Below are 21,797 nucleotides of genomic sequence, written 5' to 3'. Positions count from 1 at the left end.
CCTGGGCCCAGCAATCACTCTCTCTAGGATTTAGAGTAAAAACACACTCACAAAAACATTCACATAAAATTTTCTGCACATGCATTTAACAGTAACTCCCAAATGTTTCACTATATTTCTCATTGAATATTTCACAACACAAAAATGATGGTCGCCACTCCATCGCTGTCATTAACTCAAAAAGCTTCCAATTACTTCATACTACATCTATCCCAGTTGAGCAGAGACAACTATAAGTAAACAATTCACATGTTGATTTTCCTGAAGAGTGTAAAATCTGTGGCACTATCAAAATGTTGCTCTGTTTGTTTAAGCATCACCACTAGCCCAACACGGCAACATTGGCTCAACCAATGTTCTGTTTGGCCGACCAATGAAAAATTGGGGGGGTGTGTTTGGAGGTTTGAAATCAGTCATTATTTTTGTGGTGCAGAAATAATATCCTAATAATAAACTATTTTATTATTATAATAAACTAATAATATCCATTAATTAAACTGCAAGCTGTGTCAGTAGTAAAGACAGATGGCGCACCCTGCCACTAGGACGTATATGCCATCAGGCTGATGCTGGAGGCGGTTGAGGAGAGACAGATGGACCTTGGCTTTGGTGCTGCCGTAGGCCTCCAGCTCCTCCGGAAGCAGCCCAATCTCCTCAGCCAGCTGGGAAATGGGTTTGGGAGCCTGTGCTCTGGAGATCTCAATATCACTGAGAATTCAAGAAACATCAAAAAAGGGAGAGAGAGAGAGTGATTATTTACAGAGCATTTTTTTAACACAATGGATATGTGACTATTTTCGGTTTCTTAAAAAGATTTGTTTAAAGGAATATTCCGGGTTCAGTACAAGTTAAGCTAAGCAAACGTTCAGTAAGTCATTGCATCTTTTAAAAATGCATACATGTTGCTACACTGGACTAACCGTAATTTGGGAAGGCTAGCATTTATATAGCTTAGAAATTCCTTTTAGAAGTTCAGTCGTTCTTGTTATAGCAACAGTGGAAGGAAGTTTTAAACTTTACGGCAAATCCCATCAGCTGAAGAATAGGCTAAAACATTAAGGAATAGTACACATAAAAATGAAGATGTTGTCATCATTTACTCAACCTCGTGTCCTTCCAAATCCACATGACTAACTTTCTTCCGTGGAACACAGACATTTTGTGGTTGCTCTTTTCCATGAAATTACAATTAATGGGGACTGAAACTTTCAAATGTCAAAAATGATAAAAGCAGTCCGTACAGCATATGAATCATTTCAGACATGTTTTGGAAAAGCCGATTCATCGAAAAGATCAGACTCAAAAGAATGATTTATTCATGAATTAGACATTGACACTTCTCTCATGAACTCTTCCTTGATGTGCCAAGGAGAGCATGGCCAGAAGTCAAGATTATCAGAGAATAAAGACTTACATTTCAATCTTTTTCTCAGAAAGCTTCTGTCTGGCTTTAGAGGTTGTATGGAATACTTTATGACAATTTTATAGTAATTTTTTTCCAGTTTTCCCTTTCACTTTCCTTATATGGAAAAGAATGGCCAGGATCTTTTTCAAAAATGTACATTTTGTGTTGCCCAAAATAAGTCAATTTCATTTATTTATTTATTTTTTCATTTTTGGGTAAACTATTCTTTACCCCACTATTAAAAATCCTCAAGATACTTCAAACTTCAACAGAAAGAAGAAATTACAGTAGAAGGACTCTCACCTCCATTCTAAGAGCAGCACTTAGAGCCCCAACTCCAGCACTGGCTTCAACCCTCTACTCCCAACTGTCAGGGTTTTCTAGGAAATACAATCATATGTATAAAAAGTTGGCCCAGACTGAGCATCTAACAATATTAACCATTTATGTTTTTATGTTCCCATGTTAATGAAATACCTGTGTGTTATGGAGGAAATTGAGTGGGCCTCTATATCCATTACGGTCTCTTGGTGATGGCACGAAAGTGAAAGGTGAAGAAAGCCGCATGCCTGACTTAATCTGTTTCAGAGAAATCACATGCTTATCTAAGGTAGTAAGAATTGACAGAATAGTTTCTTCAATTCTCAGATGACAACTCCCAAGCAATGAGATTCAGCAATGTATAATCAATTGTTCCTGGTGTTTGCCAAGCATAATAGCCTCAACGAAGACATATACCTCTCATTAGGGCCAAGTCTAGGTTGATCACAGCTATCCCTGGTCTTAACCAGGTGGGAGGGAGACCCTTATGCCCTGTCTTCAACAATACCACCACATCTGTATCCACAACCTACAGAAAGAGAGAGAGAGCATCACATTTAATTAGCCCCGTCATGCAGTAAATCCAATCAGCTTCGATAAACTGAGTGTGACTTTAATGACTATGCAACAAGTTATACATTCACCTCACAAGAGTTGCCCAGATCGCATTACAGAAATTAAGCAGCACTGCCTCCTGCTGGTAAAATAAACTATTTCTAAAACTTAATCGAAAGATCCCTCTTCCAACTGTCTTTCAATGCACTGTGTAGCTAATTTGCTGATTTACCTGTTTCTGCAGGTTCTCTGAACTCCACTGACAGGTTTGCACCATCATGCCATTGTTTTGCAGCAAAAACTCAAGAGCCACCTTCAGGGGTCCCTCCACACTCACCAGCACTGCTATCTTTCCAACCAGCGGGGCATCTGTATATTCCAAAAGTGCTGATATTTATATAATAGGACTGGGAAACATCACCATTTTTATAGACCATTTCAAGGACTATTTGTCGATTTAAGGAAGTGACATCTTTGTTCCTTCAATGACATTTTTGCAATCTAATAGTAAGTTTGATAAGTAGAGTTCCCTTACGATTCAGTACACTTGACATTGTGTCACTATGGGGAGTGTCCTTCTACACGACCTAGCTGAAACCTTTCTACAATAATGCCAGGATTGGCTATGGTGTTTAAGCCCCTCCCTTTTAGGCGCAAATGCAAACACCATTCCTCAGAATTTTCTTCCTTCAAGACAGCGATTCATCTCTCGTCTAGAAGCCTTCTACTACTTCACCTCAACATACATGAGTCAGAGGGCGGGATCTTCATGGCAACGAGAAGAATCTCCGCTTCCCTGCAGTGTTCTGGCGAACATGTACTCTGCCTCGTCGCTTGACGCTTCGCTGGTGAACGGGCCGCTTCAGCATCTGATTCCCCGCAGCGCTTTGGCAGGAGTTTTGTATCCTTATAAGCTATTGTTGATATTGTGTGTGTTTATATACTGTATATATGTGTGTATATATATATATATATATATATATATATATATATATATATATATATATATATATATATATATATATATATATATATATACACACAACTTGCAAACAAGGAACATAAGCAATTTTTCACACAGCTGGAGTAGTATATATGCTAGAAGTGAAGAAAGAGACAGACAAGGAAAGTTTATATATATATATATATAATTAAAAAACAAACCAACCTTAACTTTTCTGCAAGTTACTCACATCATTAACAGCATCATTGATTATAATAGGAGTGATTATTTCCAATCTTTCCGCTGAGGAAATAATTGCGAGCATCAAAACTATGATCCTCTTTCATCGCATCTCTTACATAGACCCGCTCAGTATCAACAATAGGGCCCTATGAAATTTTTTTAATGAAATATTTAATTTTTTCCAAATTCCGTTTTATTTTCTCTGGATTACGGGTTTTAAAGTTTAATTAAATTTTATCATTAAAAAACTGTCTAATCAAATGAATTTATAGAATTTTAATCAAATGAAAACAGAACAATTACTTTTCATCATATCATTGCATTATTTTTATAAAATGAAAAGCTTCTATTCTGATCTTTACAGCACAATCCAAAACACAACATTTGAGATTTTTATGTATTTATTTTTTCAAATACAGTGCTGCACAGTAGAGCATCACAGTATCAATGAAAGCAGAAAATAAAATCTTGATTGTGAGATATTGCTTAGATATAATGTAATAATTTTTTATATATTATTATCATTATTATTAATACAACATTTAATTTTACATTTTACTATACAGAAGTAATATATTTCTGTCGCACTTTTTCCAATTCAGATGTCTAGTTAATTTTTTTGTTTGTTTTGGCAGAGAACCGGATGCTTTAGATGACTTCACCAGACTAGGGATGGGTGATACCATTTATTTTCTTTTAGATCCGATACCAATAATTTTAAGTCCAATATCATCGATACCGATACCGATACCAATACCGATCCTTCTATTAAACTGATTTTTTTTATGATTTCTTGGAATAAAATGGGTAATTTAAAATATAATTTTTAGTCATAATTCAAGTCAATATTTTTTTGTACGTTTGTGAGCCTAAACAGACAATTATTAGACTTCTGTTTTGTTTACCCTTACAAAAACTAACCATGGTTTCACTACAGTAACTATAGTTTAACCATGGGATTTAGTTAAACCATAGTTACCACACAAATAACCATGGTTACTACTACAATGGTTAACTTTTTTTTTTTTTTTTTTTTTAATTACTTAACAACAATTACACACAATTATAAGAAATGTCACCTTTAGATATGGTGTTATTTTAGAGTGAATTTACTCCAGAAGCTGTGGTGTAGAGACTGGGTTGGGCATACTGTGAATTTATGAAAGTCATGTTCCTTTTATTAGGCTACTATGAAAATTGCTAATACATTATCATTACTCTAACTAATGTACTAATTCATAATATGCAATAAACTGTTAAGCATTGTAAGTAATATGATTGTAGTAATGTTCACGTTAACACGTTATCTTGTATTACCATATAGCCTACCTAACCAAAAACTAGCAGGGGTGAAATAACATGCAGTATTTTCACAAAGTTTAATTGCATAAGTTAAATTTAAATGTGTGTGTGTGTGTGTGTGTGTGTGTGTGTGTGTGTGTGTGTATATTCACATTTAGCAGGGAAATACAGTGCAAATGTAGAGAGAATTTCTGTGCACTAAAGAGTACACTAGACTACACTACTGACCAGAAGCTGTTTCTCTGATTTTCTATCATTACCTCTACAAGGCACTGATCCCTCTTGTTTGAATGAGCCTTGTGACGGCGCAAGTGCTAGTCTGCTTGTGTCTTTCAGCATGCATGTTAAAATGAGCGGAAGAAGAAATAGTTCCTACCCTGCACAAGTATTTGCTAAAATTGCTTAATCCTTTTTATTTCACTTTGAAGCTTATGATTATTGTTCATGCTCATGGTAACCAAATAATAATATCCCTAGTTTTTTTTTTTTTTAAATGTTTAGAATCGATATTTTTGTGTGAGAATCGACATTTTTCATACAACATAAGTATCGGAAGTATCATTACTTTAGGATCGATCCGCCCATCCCTACACCAGACATCTCCCTTCCGTAAAAGCAGTTCGCCTTATGGGCTAATGTGCTTATTAAACCACAAAAGGCTTTGATTTAATTATATTAATATATACTCTGCATGTGTTGCGCTTCATAGAGAATAAAGTGCTCCGCTTGTTGTCATATAAATACACACAGAGAGCACGTGATGTTGATGCAGCTCACATTCACTTACTGCTGAAGCTCGCAGCTCAGCCGTATATCCGTATATAAGACAGTATAGGGTATTTGTTTAATTAAATCTTAGCCTTTTGTGGTTTAATCACCACACTAGGACATATCACGATTTTAATTTGATTAACTGTGCATTTATACATTCATTTTATCCCAAATGTGTCCATTTCCATGACATTCCGCGTTCTATAGTTAATTCCGCTTTTAAGACTGGATTCCGCGATACCATCCGTGTTTTCCGCAATGCTGAAATCAGTGAAGACCGTACACACACACACACATACATATATATATATATATATATATATAGAGAGAGAGAGAGAGAGAGAGAGAGAGAGAGAGAGAGAGAGAGAGAGAGAGAGAGAATGATTTATTTCAGCTTTTATTTCTTTCATCACATTCCCAGTGGGTCAGAAGTTTACATACACTTTGTTAGTATTTGGTATCATTGCCTTTAAATTGTTTAACTTGGGTCAAATATTTTGGGTAGCCTTCCACAAGCTTCTCACAATAAGTTGCTGGAATTTTGGCCCATTCCTCCAGACAGAACTGGTGTAACTGAGTCAGGTTTGTAGGCCTCCTTGCTCACACACGCATTTTCAGTTCTGCCCACAAATTTTCTATCGGATTGAGGTCAGGGCTTTGTGATGGCCACTGCAATACCTTGACTTTGTTGCCCTTAAGCCATTTTGCCACAACTTTGGAGGTATGCTTGGGGTCATTGTCTATTTGGAAGACCCATTTGCGACCGAGCTTTAACTTCCTGGCTGACATCTTGAGATTTGACTTCAATATATCCACATAATTTTCCTTCCTCATGATGTCATCTATTTTGTGAAGTGCACCAGTCCCTCCTGCAGCAAAGCACCCCCACAACATGATGCTGCCACCCCCATGCTTCATGGTTGGGATGGTGTTCTTCGGCTTGCAAGCCTCACCCTTTTTCCTCCAAACATAACAATGGTCATTATGGCCAGAAAGTTCCATTTTTGTTTCATTAGACCAGAAGAAATTTCACAAAAATGTGTCACCATGTGCACTTGCAAACTGTAGCCTGGCTTTTTTATGGCGGTTTTGGAGCATTGGCTTCTTCCTTGCTGAGTAGCCTTTCAGGTTATGTCGATATAGGACTCGTTTTACTGTGGATATAGATACTTGTCTACCTGTTTCCTCCAGCATCTTCACAAGGTCCTTTGCTGTTGTTCTGGGATTGATTTGCACTTTTCGTACCCAAACCCCTTATCTAAACTTAACCAATCAGTAGAGTGTGTAAACAGGATAGGAAGCTGTTGCGTGTGACAGAAGCAAGTAATTGTCACATATTAGATGGAAACAATGTTCAGCGACGTCATTGGCTGTAGTGAAAGTCATAGGAATTCAAATGAGTGCAGTCGCACGATATCATACGAATTAGCCAAATTTAGAAAAGTCATACAAATCCTGATGATTTCGCCGTGAGAGTGTGTTGGAATGGACACAGAGTGGCTGTATAACACTTTTCCTTGAGCAGAATATTGCACTAGAAATTGCTAAGTTTGTTCAAAGGGGAAAGCAAGAGCTAGAAAGAGTGCACTCACATGCATGTTTGCCACATTGCACAAAATAAGTATAACATTAGGCAGAATATTTCCAATTTGTGCAAGTATAAATCTCAAATTGGGGGTGCTGCGTCTCTTATCTGGCAACCCTGAGCATGTTAAACGCTTGTGGAGGCACGTTAGGTCCCAATGCAAGATAACTGAAATATCCAATGAAAATAAAAACACTTTTAGGATAAATGAGCCGCATTAAACCATGTGGAGGGCCGGATCAGCCCACGGGCCGTAAATTGCCCAAGTATGGTCTACAGTAAAATATAGCATGTAAAGACTTTTTTGGGGATTCTTTACGAGCTCAGTGCAACGAATTGCCGAACCTCCCTGCTATTTTTAATGGCATGAGAATATAAAAGGCACAGTGATATACATATTAAATATTGTATATTAAGACAAAAAACCATAAGCAGACTTTCAAAAACAGACCGGGTTTATGTCTGCAGTACAAAGGGAAGAGATGAAAACTTGAGTCTGTGACTCAGACTCAAGTCACACTTAAGCTGCAAAAAAAAACTTGACTCGGACTCGTAAACAATTGACGTGAGACTTGACTTGGACTCGAGATCAGAAACTCATGAAAAACATGTCATTAGCATGTTTAAATGCATGTTTTAAACATATCCCTTGTACAGGAAAAATGTCAGGGATAGAGTGAAGAGCCACCGCTCACTCTCCATGTAAGAACCAATCTCATTCCCGCAGATCGGTTCTTTCTTTAGTAGGTACGGCTGATTCCAAAGAACTGACACTATAGAACAATTAGTTCATTTATTGAAATCTTCGCTTCACCACGATGGCATCATCTAAATGCACTTTATCATAATATTTGGATTTAAAAACCATCATTATAATAGCAATAAACGGAATGCTGTATGTAATACATGTGGGATGTACATCAAAGATGAAATCCATGCACTCCACTTTCATTGAATAATGTGTCTTTTAATATCCTTTCTGTTCTTTACAGTCAGATAAAAAGTAAAAATAAATATTAATTTTGATACAAGTAGCATGGATGTGCAAAAAAAACTTCTCTCTCATTAATGAATGAACCGCAACAGCTGTGTGAGTCTGTGAGATGCACCTTAAAATCTTAAAGTGACAGTACCATTTTAGCATTTGTTACACAATATGAATGTAAACTCAATGTTATCACTTGTAAATTGTATACATTATTTGAAATAGTGACACCTCATATCAGCTCATATATTTTTATATGAAAAAATATTTGATTATAATAATGATGACAAAATTATTATTAAAAAATGTTGGTGCAAGATGGGCTGGTTTGAGAATTTCTGTAACTGCTGATCTCCTGGGATTTTCACACACAACAGTCTCTAGGATTTACTCAGAATGGTGCCAAAAACCAAAAACCTCCAGTGAGCGGCAGTTCTGTGGACAGAAACACCTTGATGATGAGAGAGGTCAACAGAGAATTGTCAGACTGGTTCTAACTGACAAAGTCTACGGTAACTCAGATAACCGCTCTGTACAATTGTGGTAAAAAGAATATAATTTCCGAATGCTATTCTGAGATGCGGGTTGCCACTGTTTTGGTGGCACGAGGGGGGCCTACACAATATTAGGCAGGTGGTTTTAATGTTGTGGCTAATTGGTGTATGCTTCTGTGTAAAATTAGCAGTAACTATTTAATCGCCAGTAAACAATTATTGTCATTGGACACTGCTTTAAAACCTTTTACTTGGCCCCTGTATACTAACTATTTTAACTAATTAAAATAATTAATCAGTTCTAAGACAGGCAGATGAAATATTGCAATAATATAATATTTGTAAAATACACTGCCTCAGCAGTCTATTTAATACAAACACATGCTGACATGCAAACAGATACATACCATGCCTGGCAAGTAGCTCCAGTACAGCTCCAGCTACAGGTGAAACAAAGCCTTCCCCCAAAACCAGATGGCCAGTATTAAGATCAGAAACCCTGCAAACATGTAAACAAACACAGAAAGGACAAGTGTCTTTTAGTGGAAAACATACAGTGTCCACCCAGCTATAAGATTTCATGTTACAATTAAATTCAAAATAAATAATAAAAAAAATATACCATTCAGTGAGGTTAACATCAACGTGAGTATCAACCACTATTTAAAATAAAGAGAGCAGCAAGCCTACCCATTTATCTAATTTCATTTTGACAAAAATATTATTAATATCTAAAGAAATGAAAAATATAATAGAATGAATATGAAGTATAGTGCACCGCAATCTTGTTTGCCTATTGTGTGTTTGCGTGTGTGTGTGTGTGTGTGTGGGCGGATTTTGTGGTTTACGAGGACATTTTTTTAGATTACAAACTGGTAATTATGAGGGTATTATGCTATAAATGTGGTTTATGAGGACATTTCGAGTGTCCCCATAATTCAAATCGCTTAAAAAACATACTAAACTATGTTTTTTTTATTATTATTATTGTAAAAATGCTAAAATGTAAAAAAAGTTTTTTGTGAGGGTTATGTTTAGGGTTAGGGTTAAGGGATAGAATCTATAGTTCATACAGTATAAAAATCATTATGTCTGTTGAGAGTCCTCATAAGGATAGCCGCACCAATGTGTGTGTGTGTGTGTGTGTGTGTATTAAGTTGGCCAAATGCCAAAATTATGACCATTAATGTGATATAGTAGTCATAAGTTTCATAATCTCTTAATGTTAACCAGGAGGAGTCTATCGTATCATTGTGCATTGCTTGTAAGGCTGGGTGTAAAGGCATTTTAATGATTACTTAAAACAATGTGGCAGCTATTTGGCCTTTAACTCCATTTGCAAAATAGGTCATATCTTATGAAATACAGGGATCACTTGTAGGCTTTGTCTGGAGAGCAATGATTAAAGTCTAAATACAAACACCTCACGTGTTTTATCACAGGAGAGTAAATGTTCCGACTTTGCCTCGAGTGTATTAGATATCTTAAGTTAATTTCTTTAAGATTTTCTAGTTACTTTATATTTAACACCATTAGATAAATACAATTTATTTTAATTTTACAATACATTCAGTATTCTGTTCACCCAGAAGCCAAACTCACAGCCTACTGGCAATTATATTTCTTTGAACCAGCATGATTAAAGGTATCGGAACAAGATAACATGAAGCCCCATTGAACCTAAGCAGGAGCAGCACAGTCTAATTTAAGTCATCAGATCGACCTGTCCAGATCCAGCACAGTCACATTCTTGTCATGAGCTTTGTGTTTGAGGGTTTGTGTGATAATGTAGGTGAATATACAGAATTTACAGCACATCTGTGTTTAGACCTACTCTGATGCATTTGTTTGTGTTATTTTCGCCTATGCATTCACTGTAAAAAATGAAATTGCATTTTATCCAGCTTATGTGTTTTTTTGAGTAACAGAAACTCAAAAGGTAAATACTTAGCATCTATATAAAAACACATGTTAGGCCAACAATATTCCCCCAAATGTTGTCCCAACTTGTCAAACAGAGTTGTCTGAACGAACAATTTCATATTGAACAATGTTGCTGATGTGTGAGTTCCAAGCATGCATTGCAACATAAATAAATTATGTGGTTGGTATTATAGGCTTATTTCTTGCTGTTTGCTGACTTTATTTATGCTGTAATTTTTTTCTTTTCTTTATTTTGCCACTGTTAGTAGTTGTGTGGTGATGTTATAAGCTCTTATAATCTTATAATCTTTTAACTTAATGAGCAGTGTTGGGTAAGTTACTCTAAAAAATGTATTACTAACTACTAATTACATCTTCTACAGTGTAATTAGATTGCTGTACTAATTACTCTGTCTGAAAAATAATTGCATTACTTATTACTAATTACTTTCTAAAACCCTCATCAACCTCGACCAGATGATAAATACAAGGATAGACATGAAACTGTACTTTTAATTCTTTCAAATAAATCATATAAAATCAAATAAATGATTCATGAACTGGCCAAAGAATTTAAGGGGGCAGTGTTCAATTAGAAAACACTAGACGTTAAATTTTATATGGAATGGTTCTATAGTCTATACAGTATTTAACACAATTACATCAGAAGTAACTAATTAAATTACTGAAAAATTAAGATGAATCCCTTAATTTTCATTTTTCAATGAAAAAGTAATTTAGTTACAGTAATGAATTACTTAGTAATGCATTACACCCAACACTGTTAATGAGGTTTGTGTGTTCAGGGTTGAGTTCTATTGTGTGTCTATTTCAAACAGTTGTATAAACTGCATTGCCTAGCGAGACATACTTCTCTCTTCAGAGGCAAAGATCGCAGGTAACTTCAAATAAAAGTAATTTAAATGGTGACACAGTGAAAGCTCTCATATTGTGAATTGTTAGTTGGCTGATCTAGAAATTAGTAGTTCTCTTAACAAGAATTGTTACATTTAGTGAACAAACAAATTCACATTGACTAAACAAAGCATTGTTACTGAGGACAATTATTAAAACGTCGTCGAGAAAACCCAAAAATCTTACTTTATCGTGTTGCGTTGAATTTTTAAGTTGGCTAAATGATTCTTTTTTTACAGTGTTGTCACGCATCACAAAGTTGCCCTTGGAATACAGTCTTACTCATTACCCCTAGTATTACATAACAACCCCCCTAAATTTATTTTCCACAGACATAAAGGCTTTTGTACTATGAGATGTATTGGTTTAATAGATTTAAGCAGGGGACATCATGTTTCACACGAGGTAGATACATGTGATCTAATTAGGCTAACAAAGTTACTCTTTAACAACTGATATCTGCCGAGAAACTTTGCACACACAGAATCAGAATTATATTATACAAAATATACTATCCCAGTCTTCTAATACCTGTGGTATTCTATTATCAAAAAAAACAAAACAAAAGGGTCTACTGTATAATTACATTAACTCAAACTATATGATAAATAATCAATTAAAGGGGTTCCAAGCTTAGTACATGGCAACCTAATATGAAAAATAATTTTCTGAATCTTTTACCTAGGCAACAGATATGAGTGCCTTTAAAGAAATAGTTCACCCAAAAATGAAAATTCTCTCATCATTTAATCACCCTCATGCTGCCTCAAACTAGCATGACATTCTGTCTTCTGTGGAACAAGAAAGGAAACATTTTAATGAATGTATTAGGTGTTTTTGTCCATACAATTTAAGTCAATGGGTCAAAAAATGTGAGTTCCAAAAAGGACATAAAAGCAGCATAGAAGTAATCCATACAACTCAAGTGGTTTAATCCATGTTTTCTGAAGCAATATGATTGTGTTGGGTGAGATACAGACCAAAATGTAAGTCGTTATTGTGCATGCACCAGGGTTTCTGTTAGACGATAACTGCAGGTTTTTGACCGTTAAAACCGTTAGCTTTTTGCTTTGCCCTCTGTTTTTGTTTTAAATGTTTTATTTTTTATTATATGCTAATTCCATGACAATAATTAACATTTATTGTTCATTACTTTATTTGATTTGATTGTGTCATTATTATATCGCATATTATGCATGTTCCACGTTACAGCTCAAAATAAACACTGAAATGAGATGACCGGATTTTTTCCAATTTGTCTGGTAAACTTTATAAATGTTGGCCATCACCAAAATTTCTTAGCGGAAACATTAGAATGCACAGAGCGCTATACACAAACCAGACACAGTGTTACCAGGTTCGTTTTCACGGCCACTTGAGCTATTATAAAAATGTAAATATGTTACAATGATTGAGTCATACCACGGTTGCCAAATCTTACTGATGTATAATGATACCTGGATTGAGGACCTGGCAACCGTGTGCAGAGTCAAAGAATCACCATCTTGAAGCCTACACTTCCAATCAAGCCTGAAGTCAATATTTATACTGAATAAGGACTTATATTTTGGTCTGTTTCTCACTCAAAGCAATTGTATTGCCTCAGAAGACGTGAAACATACCACTCGAAATGGATAGATTACTTTTATGCGGCCTTATGTCTTTTTTGGAGTTTGAAAGTTTTGGACCCCATTGACTTACATTTTATGGTAAAAAAAAAAAACACCTCACACATTCTTCAAAATACCTTCGCTTGTGTTCCACAGAAGAGAGAAAGTCATACGGGTTGGAATTGCATGAGGGTTAGTAAATGATGAGGGAATTCTAATTTTTTTGGGTGAACTGTCTCTTTAAGAGTACACACAAGTTTTTAAATATAATAATATAATGTACTTCTAGTGTATGGTAAAGGCAGCATTACGTCTGTGTACAAAGTTAGGACAATATGTTTTTCCTTCAGAAGATGAATAGTATCAAATCTCTTTCAGTATAAAAACAGGAATACAAACAAAAGAGTAGAAAAGAAAAATCACAGATTAGCTCACATAATTGATCAATTTGTATATTTCCTGTGAACTTTGTGATATCTGTGTCCACGTCATTTTCTCCAGAAGAACAATTTCTTAAAAGGATTGTTTCTATCATGCCTCTTGGCTCTCTCAAGCTTCACAAGGACCTCCCTGACCTCCACCTGCGTTGATTGAACACTGGTGTGAATGCAGTCTGTCGTTGAGCTCTGCTCTTCTACTAGCATGGCCACATCTAGAAAAACTTCATGAAGGCTCTGTATGCGCCTCTCCAGCTCTAGAAGTTCTGTATGTCGGCTCTCAATCTGAATGAGTGCAGACCGTGCCGTTTTACCTTCGGAAACCATGTTCTCACTGAAGACGTTCCACTGACCGCTCTCCAGCATCTCCTCGATCTGGTCACCTGTGACCTCTCGCCCCACAATCTCCATCTGCCGTTGAATGTACGCCTTGCAAGACTCCCTGTGGCTCACCTCAGCATCGTTGTACTCCACCATGGCATCACTGAAACTGTTGCTTACGCTAGCATACTGCGTTCGGGCAATTCTTGCCACAAGTGAATTGACCCCGTGCTTCTTCTCTAACTCTTTAGCATGAGAATCCATCTTGCGAAGGTGTGCAACCATTTCCTGTCCGCGAGTCTTGATGTCAGCAGCAATTGCATTAGAGTTACTTGAATTTGAGGTATTAGAGCACATTGCCTCTCTAAACATACGGGAGTTTTGCTCCCTAAGACGCTTCACTTCCAGATTGATGAGCTGAATCTCACGTCGAGCCTCCTGTGCCTCATCGAAGACAGCCTCCATATCAGGGTTGGTGCTGCCTGAGTCCTGAGAAGGGTCATCATGGTATGTGTTTTCTGAAGAGGGAAGAGCTTGGGTGTTTTCATGCTCCTCTAAAGTCCCATTGGACACTGATACTGCCTGGAGGTGATCAAGTCTGTCTCTCATGATGACTGATGTATTAAACTGAAAAGATACTAAAATATTCAGTCTACACAGACAGTTATTAGCAACATGGCTTAACACATGTGAACATACAGTAACTAGCAGCTACTAACATTTAACAACAACCAACTCTTGAAAACGGATTATCGTTGTCTGATAGATTTAATGCAAACAGTCACAACGTCTGACGTGCAGAAAGTAAGTACTTGTGTCAGCCTGTCAGACAAGATAAACTTGTTTGCAGGTCCACGTTTTAAAAAATAGGCTTTGTTTGACTTTTTTTTAGGTTTTCGATTAGGTTTTTGCTGTAGAATCATTTATGTTTAAATACTTATAGTGAAGGAAAAATCATTTTATTTAATTATATTAAAACCATATTAATTTAATAAACCTTCACAGAATGCTTTGATATGCAGAAGTAGCTATTTCTCAGACATTTACAATCAGACGTGCTATAGGCCTGTTTACAGTGAAGAAAATCTTTCTTTAAAGTCTTTATAGCACTTATACTTTTAATGTTTACTAGCCTAGGTTTAATTTTTGAAAACACACTCCACTTCGAGCATTAATATCAGTGTGACCTACCTCAAATGATGTCCTTCTGTGGCGTCTGCATCCCTTTCTTATTATAAAAAAAAATCTAAATCAAAAATCAACGGTAAAAATAAGATATTTAATCTGTTAGCTATACGTGACTGTAAAAAACTGCACTTTCCTAATTCCACCTTTCCAAAATCTCAGGTTAGTGATGACGCAACAGACACAAACCCCGCCCTAAGTCAATTAAAGTGATTAATATGTCCAGCAGAGGGCAGCAGAGACTCGCCACTAGAACTGAGAGCTGAGCTCTTACTTAATGAATGAGAGAAGTGCAGGGTGTCCTCTTCATTGATTTATTATTGCTTGTAATTAAACAACCAGATCAATTTAACGTCCCCCCCCCCGCCCCCCCCACCATCTTACGTCAGTAGGTATGTTTGACGTAACGAGAAAATGTCCAGATTTTTTTCAGAAGGGCTTTAAAAATAGAAAAGTAGGCTAAGATAGAGCAACATATGGTGTAGAATCAGAATCAGAATCAGAATCAGCTTTATTGCCAAGTATGCTTACATATACAAGGAATTTGTCTTTGTGACAGGAGCTTCCAGTACACAACAATACAAAAACAATACAAAAACAGCAGCAAGACATAGATAACAATAAATAAATAAAAAATACAACTAATTAGACACATACGTACAGACACACACATACACATGGGTAGTGCAAATCTAATACAATCTGTTATCTGTTATGTACAGTGCAAATACAAATCTGTTATGTACAGTGCAAATGTTTTTTTTTTTTTTTTTTTTTTTTAGAGGAATTGGCAGAAGAGGTTGGATGTGTTGGATAAATATAAGAAAGACTAAACTGTGTATTGCACATAGTTATTGCTCAATGGGGCAATTTAACTGTTGATGAGATGGATAGCCTGAGGGAAAAAACTGTTCCTGTGTCTGACGGTTCTGGTGCTCAGAGCTCTGAAGCATCGGCCAGAAGACAACAGTTCAAAAAGGTAGTGGGCAGGGTGAGTGGGGTCCAGAGTGATTTTTCCAGCCTTTTTCCTCACTCTGGAAGTGTATAGTTCTTGAAGGGGGGGGGGGCAGGGGGCAACCGATAATCCTCTCAGCAGTCCGAATTGTCCTTTGTAGTCTTCTGATGTCTGATTTCGTAGCTGAATCAAACCAGACAGTTATTGAAGTGCAGAGGACAGACTCAATGACTGCTGAGTAGAACTGTATCAGCAGCACCTGTGGCAGGTTGAACTTCCTCAGCTGCGAAGGAAGTACAACCTCTGCTGGGCCTTTTTCACAATGGAGTCAATGTGTGTCTCCCACTTCAGGTCCTGTGAGATGGTAGTGCCCAGGAACCTGAATGACTCCACTGCTGCCACAGTGCTGTTTAGAATGGTGAGGGGGGTCAGTGTTGGGGTGTTCCTCCTAAAGTCCACAATTATCTCCACCGTTTTGAGCATGTTCAGCTCAAGGTGGTTTTGACTGTACCAGACAGCCAGCTGTTTAACCTCCCTTCTGTATGAACTCATCGTCATCTCGGTTGAGGCCGATGACAGTGGTGTCGTCTGCAAACTTCAGGAGCTTGACAGAGGGGTCCTTGGTGATGCAGTCATTGGTGTAGAGGGAGAAGAGTAGTGGGGAGAGCACACATCCCTAGGGGGCACCAGTGCTGATTGTACAGGTGCTATTAGGTTTGGGATACCTTAATTTCAATCTGTTTATCAAGTCAAATAAATGTCTAATTTAAGATTTGTTCAAGAAAATGTAATAAACTGAATAGACAAACAACAACTTTTTTATTTGGATGGCCTATGTCTAACAGCTAATATGCATGTTTCTTGGCACTAATGGACCCAATGTCCACATAAATGACTTTTCAATTTACAGTTAATAACTATGTAGAAAGAATAGACTATAGGCCTATGTTTTCATGTCAGCTTTCTCTCAGATCGACAAATATGGACAATCAACGTATAGGGCCTACTACAAAGTAGGCTAAATATTTTCCAGATAAGTAGGGATGCACCGATATGAACACTTTTGGACGATATTGATTTTAACATATATTTTGCCACTTACTCACCTTATTTTGTCATCAGATTTTAAGAGAGCCACAATGAAACATAAATACAAGATACTTTTTATTATATATATATATATATATATATATATATATATATATATATATATATATATATATATATATATATCATGATGATTTATGTTGGGGGAAAAGGTTATTTTGCACTTCTAAAATATTTTGCTCTTCTGTTTTGCAGTTTTAAACAATAAAAATCACATTTGACATATAATGATAGAACATTACAAATGAATATTCTATTATTAATTATTTTATTCTACTGAAATACTTTACGTTTTCGGATTTCATTTATTTTGGCAGGTATGCTTATGTCTTTATTTTACGCACAGAAAATAATTATAAACCTAACACAACGCAATATATTTACGTAAACCATAATATAAATAAACCAAAGACTACTTCAGATTTCATCAGCTATTCGATTGTGGAGATCTCCTATCAAATGCATGCTAAACTGCTCGTTCTGTTGAATCCTTGATAGTCTAAAAAGGCTATATAAGTCAAAAATATCCATAGATATCAATATATTACGTATGGATTCAACAACATTGCATGTCAAAGTTGCATAGTACCAGATCATCACAAACCGAGATCACATCTTTATTAAATGCATTTGATGGCATGGATGGAAGACAAAAAGATCCATTTCCTTATGGCATAAAATATCGAACTCAGCCCCCCTTTGACAAAACAGAGATTATTTCACGAGTGAACGTTACACGGGTTAATGAGACACACGCATGACATTCTTTTCAGGGAACAGGTTTGGGGTCAAAGTTACGCTCATTTCTTCCGCACAGTCATTCAAAAGACAGCTGCTCCAGTGCAGTGAGGATGGTAACGTAGCCTATCTTTATGATGACAGATCGTCAAGGTTAAACTTGTGATTTTATTTGGACTAACGATAAAGGTAATGTATTTTTATAGTATATGGTATGGGGTTTCTTGCTTTCCTTCCTTTTATTACGTCATTTAACCTCGACTTGATGGTTTAGGGATAATCATTGGCAAAAAAAATAATTATTTGTATTATAAATGATTGTATTTGTTATAAAGTAGGTGGTGGAAAACATTAAAAATGCTTGAAAATTTAGCATAAAATGGCAATTAATAAAATATTAATGCAAGAATTTAAATGCTGCTTTGAGAAATAATAATAATAATAATAATAATAAAAAATCCTAGCCATCTCTTGTTTTTCAACAAAAGATTTTAACTATCTATTCAATCCATTCAAACTAGTTTGGTGAGTGACGCCACTCAGAAATAGTTTCACAGGTGAACTTGTGACTTTTTCCAGTGTTGATAAGGAAGTATTATTTCCACTCTTTTTCAGGTATTTCCACAAGGTATCCACAAAGATTTTGTTTTATTTCACAAGGAGTGAAAGTGTATCTTTGAAAAAGATTATGAGGGACAATTATATAAATATGAAATGTTATAGTGTTTGCTAAATTGTTTTAGAATGTGTTTCTCATTTGTCTATTGGCCTACATCAAATGGCATATTTCCTCATTTCTGTAAAGCTGCTTTAAAAAAATGATGTGCATTGTGAAAAGCGCTATACAAATAAAAATGACTTGACTTGGATTCCTGCTATCACTAAATGTTCTGTTGTCCTTTTCTGTTAGTTTTCCACTGTAGCAATCATGAGGGACAGACTAGATCATCTGCAGACCATCTGTGAGTCTAAAAGCCAGCTGGTGGAGATGGAGTCAGACTCTTTCAGCAATGTGGACCTGGAGGAGGATTTCAACCAGCAGGCTATCATTTATGACAGCAGTGACAAGATGGAGTCTGTGCTTGATGAGGCTCAGGACACTAGGTGTGAGATTCAGCTCATCCGCCTTGAGGTGAAGCGTCTCAAGGAGCAAAACACGCGTCTACTTAGTGTACCAACTCGTACAACTCATGTAAAGCGCAATGCTAATGTCATCGTCGGTGACATCAAGCACCGAGGAGAGGATGTTCTGGCACGCCTTCATAAAATGGATACCTGCGCCAAAGAGCTTGAAGAAGAGCACCATGTGAACTCAGCTGTGGCGAGAATTGCCCGAACACAGTATGCCACCCTGAGCAACAACTTCCGGGATGCAATGACAGAGTACAATGATGCAGAGATGAGCCACAAGGAAAGTTGCAAGCTTCACATCCAACGGCAAATGGAGATAGTGGGCAGAGAGGTTTCAGGTGAGCAGATTGAGGAGATGCTGGAAAATGGCCAGTGGAACATCTTCAGTGACAACATTATCTCAGAAGGTAAAACGGCTCGATCCGCACTCAACCAGATTGAGACCAGACATCGGGACCTGCTGGAGTTAGAAAATCGACTCAAGAGCCTTCATGAAGTGTTTCTGGATGTAGCTATGCTTGTTGAGGAACAAGGACCCATGACAGACTACATCTTAAACAATGTTCAGAAAACCGATGCTTTGCTTGGTGAAGTCCTTGTCAAACTGAAAAGGGCCAAGAGGTATAAAAATAACAACCCATTCAAGAAAATGTTCTGTGGATGCTTTCCGTGCGCAAAGCTTTGAGGCTGTTGATCAGAGCGACTGTGATCAGTGTGGAATTTTCCATTGAAGGGCTGCAGTATTTGCTGGGACAATAGTCCTCCAAGACTAAAGCTTTCTTTTATTAGTACCCATCCAAATCAATGAGATCACAAAACCTGATTGTTTGACACTGCTAAAATGAACAAGAAAACAGCTGAGAGGAAATTATGTGAAACAAACACAAACTGAAAACATTCCCTACTTTACAACATAGGCTCATGTTCACCTTAATCAAGATGTATTTTCATTTACATATTAATAACAGCTGTTTAAATAGCTATAAATCTAAATATAATATTCATACCCAGTGAAGTCAATTCACATCATAAAGGTAAAGGATCTTTAAATGATGGACCTTTAAATGGAATTATTGGATACACATTCCATATGCATTACTTTGTTTTTTATCATCTGTAATGCAATGATGATATTCTTAGATTGTAGTTACCCCAGTAACAATAAGATTTATTCAGAAGCATAAAACACAATTTAGTCATAACTTTTGCGTTCTTATTATGTCATTCTTCTAACCTGGCTGAACTGAACACGCACTTTCGTGTCTCCTTTACATTAAACAGCTGGAATATGAAGCATTTGCAATTTGCATTTTTTGATTCTCTTGTTGTTTTTCACTTTATAATTAGTTTCTCTTGAACATTACACAAAGTGCATAAAGTCTTTATTAGTCAGATGTAAGATACATAAAGTATATATTTCATAATTGTTTCTTGTTTTGTCTGTTATTATTTTATTATATGTGACAACATTTTCTCATTTTTCCTAGGGTCTCTGTTTACAGTATAAAGTATTTGAGCCCTATTATTATTAATATGAATAATGTTTATCGTTCATATGTATGTCTGAAAGTGTTTCAGGCACAGAATGTTAACTGTAGCCTAAATCTACTCTGAAATTTACCTTCAGTGCTAATAAAGTGTTATCTCATGAACACTTCAGCATGAAAATATGTTTAGCCTTCATTGTGTAACATGGATACTGACAAAATTTTTCATCACTTCAAACACTGGGATTTCTATGGAAACATGATTTCAAATCCTAATTGACCCCCAATGAATGAAAAAAGCTAGAGTGTTCAGTAGCTGTATGTGCAGTTTCCAAATCAAGTATTCACTTCATCTGTTCGTGCTTCTTTGTGCAAAAAAGGAAAACCAGAATCATAAGACGAAACGAGATCAAACATTTGTGGTGAAATGTCATTTCATTTCATTTGTGATGAACTCTGTCTTTTTTAAACTTGTAAATGAATTGCCATCATATTTTTAACTAAACAATTAATTCTTAATTATTTAGGCTATTCTTTTGTCTTTACTTGTCAACTGTACACACAGTAGAACAATATCTCTGTATGGTAAATACTATGATGAAAACTTGCTTAGAATGTTCTCTCTTCAGCCTATCTTAGCCAGAATGAGGAAACAGGTTTTGAAGACAACAACTTTCCTATATGGATTTTTAAATGTTACAGGCCAAATGCTCTCTAACAGATATAATTGCTGTGTGGTAGTCATATTGTAGAATAAAAAATTCTGAACATTTAGCAACTTGTTCAGTTTTCACATACACATATTTTGTAACTATTTAGGTTTCTCACATGAGAGTTGTTTCCTTGTTCCTTCAAAATACTATACATGCCACTAACGTGATCTAAATAGGCTGTTTACATGAAGTCAGCAGGCAGCAGCCTATGTTAATGTACTGCCATGTTACAACAGGTGCATTATAGGCCTACTCACTGATTTCACAATTTCATCTATATTTTTGTCATGTTCACCTGGACCCTGAACTATGAATGTCCAATCTCGTATTAGGTTGCTTCAAAGAGAATACCTTGAGCTCACTTAATATAGGGGTTGTGGAGATTTGCAATGTTAATGTTGATGATTTAAGCTCACAGAAAAATGTATTAGAATGTACATATTTTTTTGTTTGTTTGACCACAGGAATGTGATTAAGTGATGAAACGCAATTAATCCTCTGTCAAACAAAAATATAAAAAATATTTTTTAATAACATAAGTAACTGCATGCTTTTGTCGTATAGAAAAGAGCAGCATCTCCTTTTGTGAACCACAAGAGAAAGAACAACATATGAGTTTGGAAAGACATGATGGTTAGTGAAGGATGAAAGAATTTTCAGCTGTGGTAAAA

At 36.1% G+C, this 21,797-nt stretch overlaps 3 protein-coding genes across 3 annotated transcripts in view; 1 reads left to right on the top strand and 2 right to left on the bottom strand.

Moving 5' to 3' along the window:
- mthfd1l (methylenetetrahydrofolate dehydrogenase (NADP+ dependent) 1 like) overlaps window positions 1-10,422 on the bottom strand; it is a 79,914-nt gene extending 69,492 nt beyond the window's left edge. The window contains 6 exon segments of the mRNA XM_051654379.1: window positions 535-791; window positions 1,703-1,785; window positions 2,144-2,255; window positions 2,514-2,650; window positions 9,012-9,103; window positions 10,328-10,422. Coding sequence (XP_051510339.1) covers window positions 535-791; window positions 1,703-1,785; window positions 2,144-2,255; window positions 2,514-2,650; window positions 9,012-9,103; window positions 10,328-10,422 — 776 coding nt within the window.
- Window positions 10,423-11,498: 1,076 nt separating this feature from the next.
- On the bottom strand, window positions 11,499-15,257 carry stx11b.2 (syntaxin 11b, tandem duplicate 2). Its single transcript, XM_051655921.1, has 2 exons — window positions 15,002-15,257; window positions 11,499-14,437 (listed from the first exon to the last, which is right to left on the bottom strand). Exon 2 carries the CDS (start codon window positions 14,417-14,419, stop codon window positions 13,541-13,543), a length of 879 nt encoding a protein of 292 aa, XP_051511881.1. The 5' UTR covers window positions 14,420-14,437; window positions 15,002-15,257; the 3' UTR covers window positions 11,499-13,540.
- Window positions 15,258-17,241: 1,984 nt separating this feature from the next.
- Window positions 17,242-21,724, top strand: LOC127416274 (syntaxin-11-like). The gene is made up of 2 exons (XM_051655526.1): window positions 17,242-17,984; window positions 18,706-21,724. The coding sequence occupies exon 2, from the start codon at window positions 18,724-18,726 to the stop codon at window positions 19,609-19,611; it is 888 nt and encodes a 295-aa protein (XP_051511486.1). The 5' UTR covers window positions 17,242-17,984; window positions 18,706-18,723; the 3' UTR covers window positions 19,612-21,724.
- The last annotated feature ends 73 nt before the right edge of the window (window positions 21,725-21,797 follow it).

Source organism: Myxocyprinus asiaticus, chromosome 25 (assembly GCF_019703515.2).
Source record: "Myxocyprinus asiaticus isolate MX2 ecotype Aquarium Trade chromosome 25, UBuf_Myxa_2, whole genome shotgun sequence".
Classification (NCBI taxonomy): Eukaryota; Metazoa; Chordata; class Actinopteri; order Cypriniformes; family Catostomidae; genus Myxocyprinus; species Myxocyprinus asiaticus.
The sequence above is the reverse complement of the archived record's forward strand: the minus strand, read 5'-3'. Positions and strand labels throughout refer to the sequence as shown.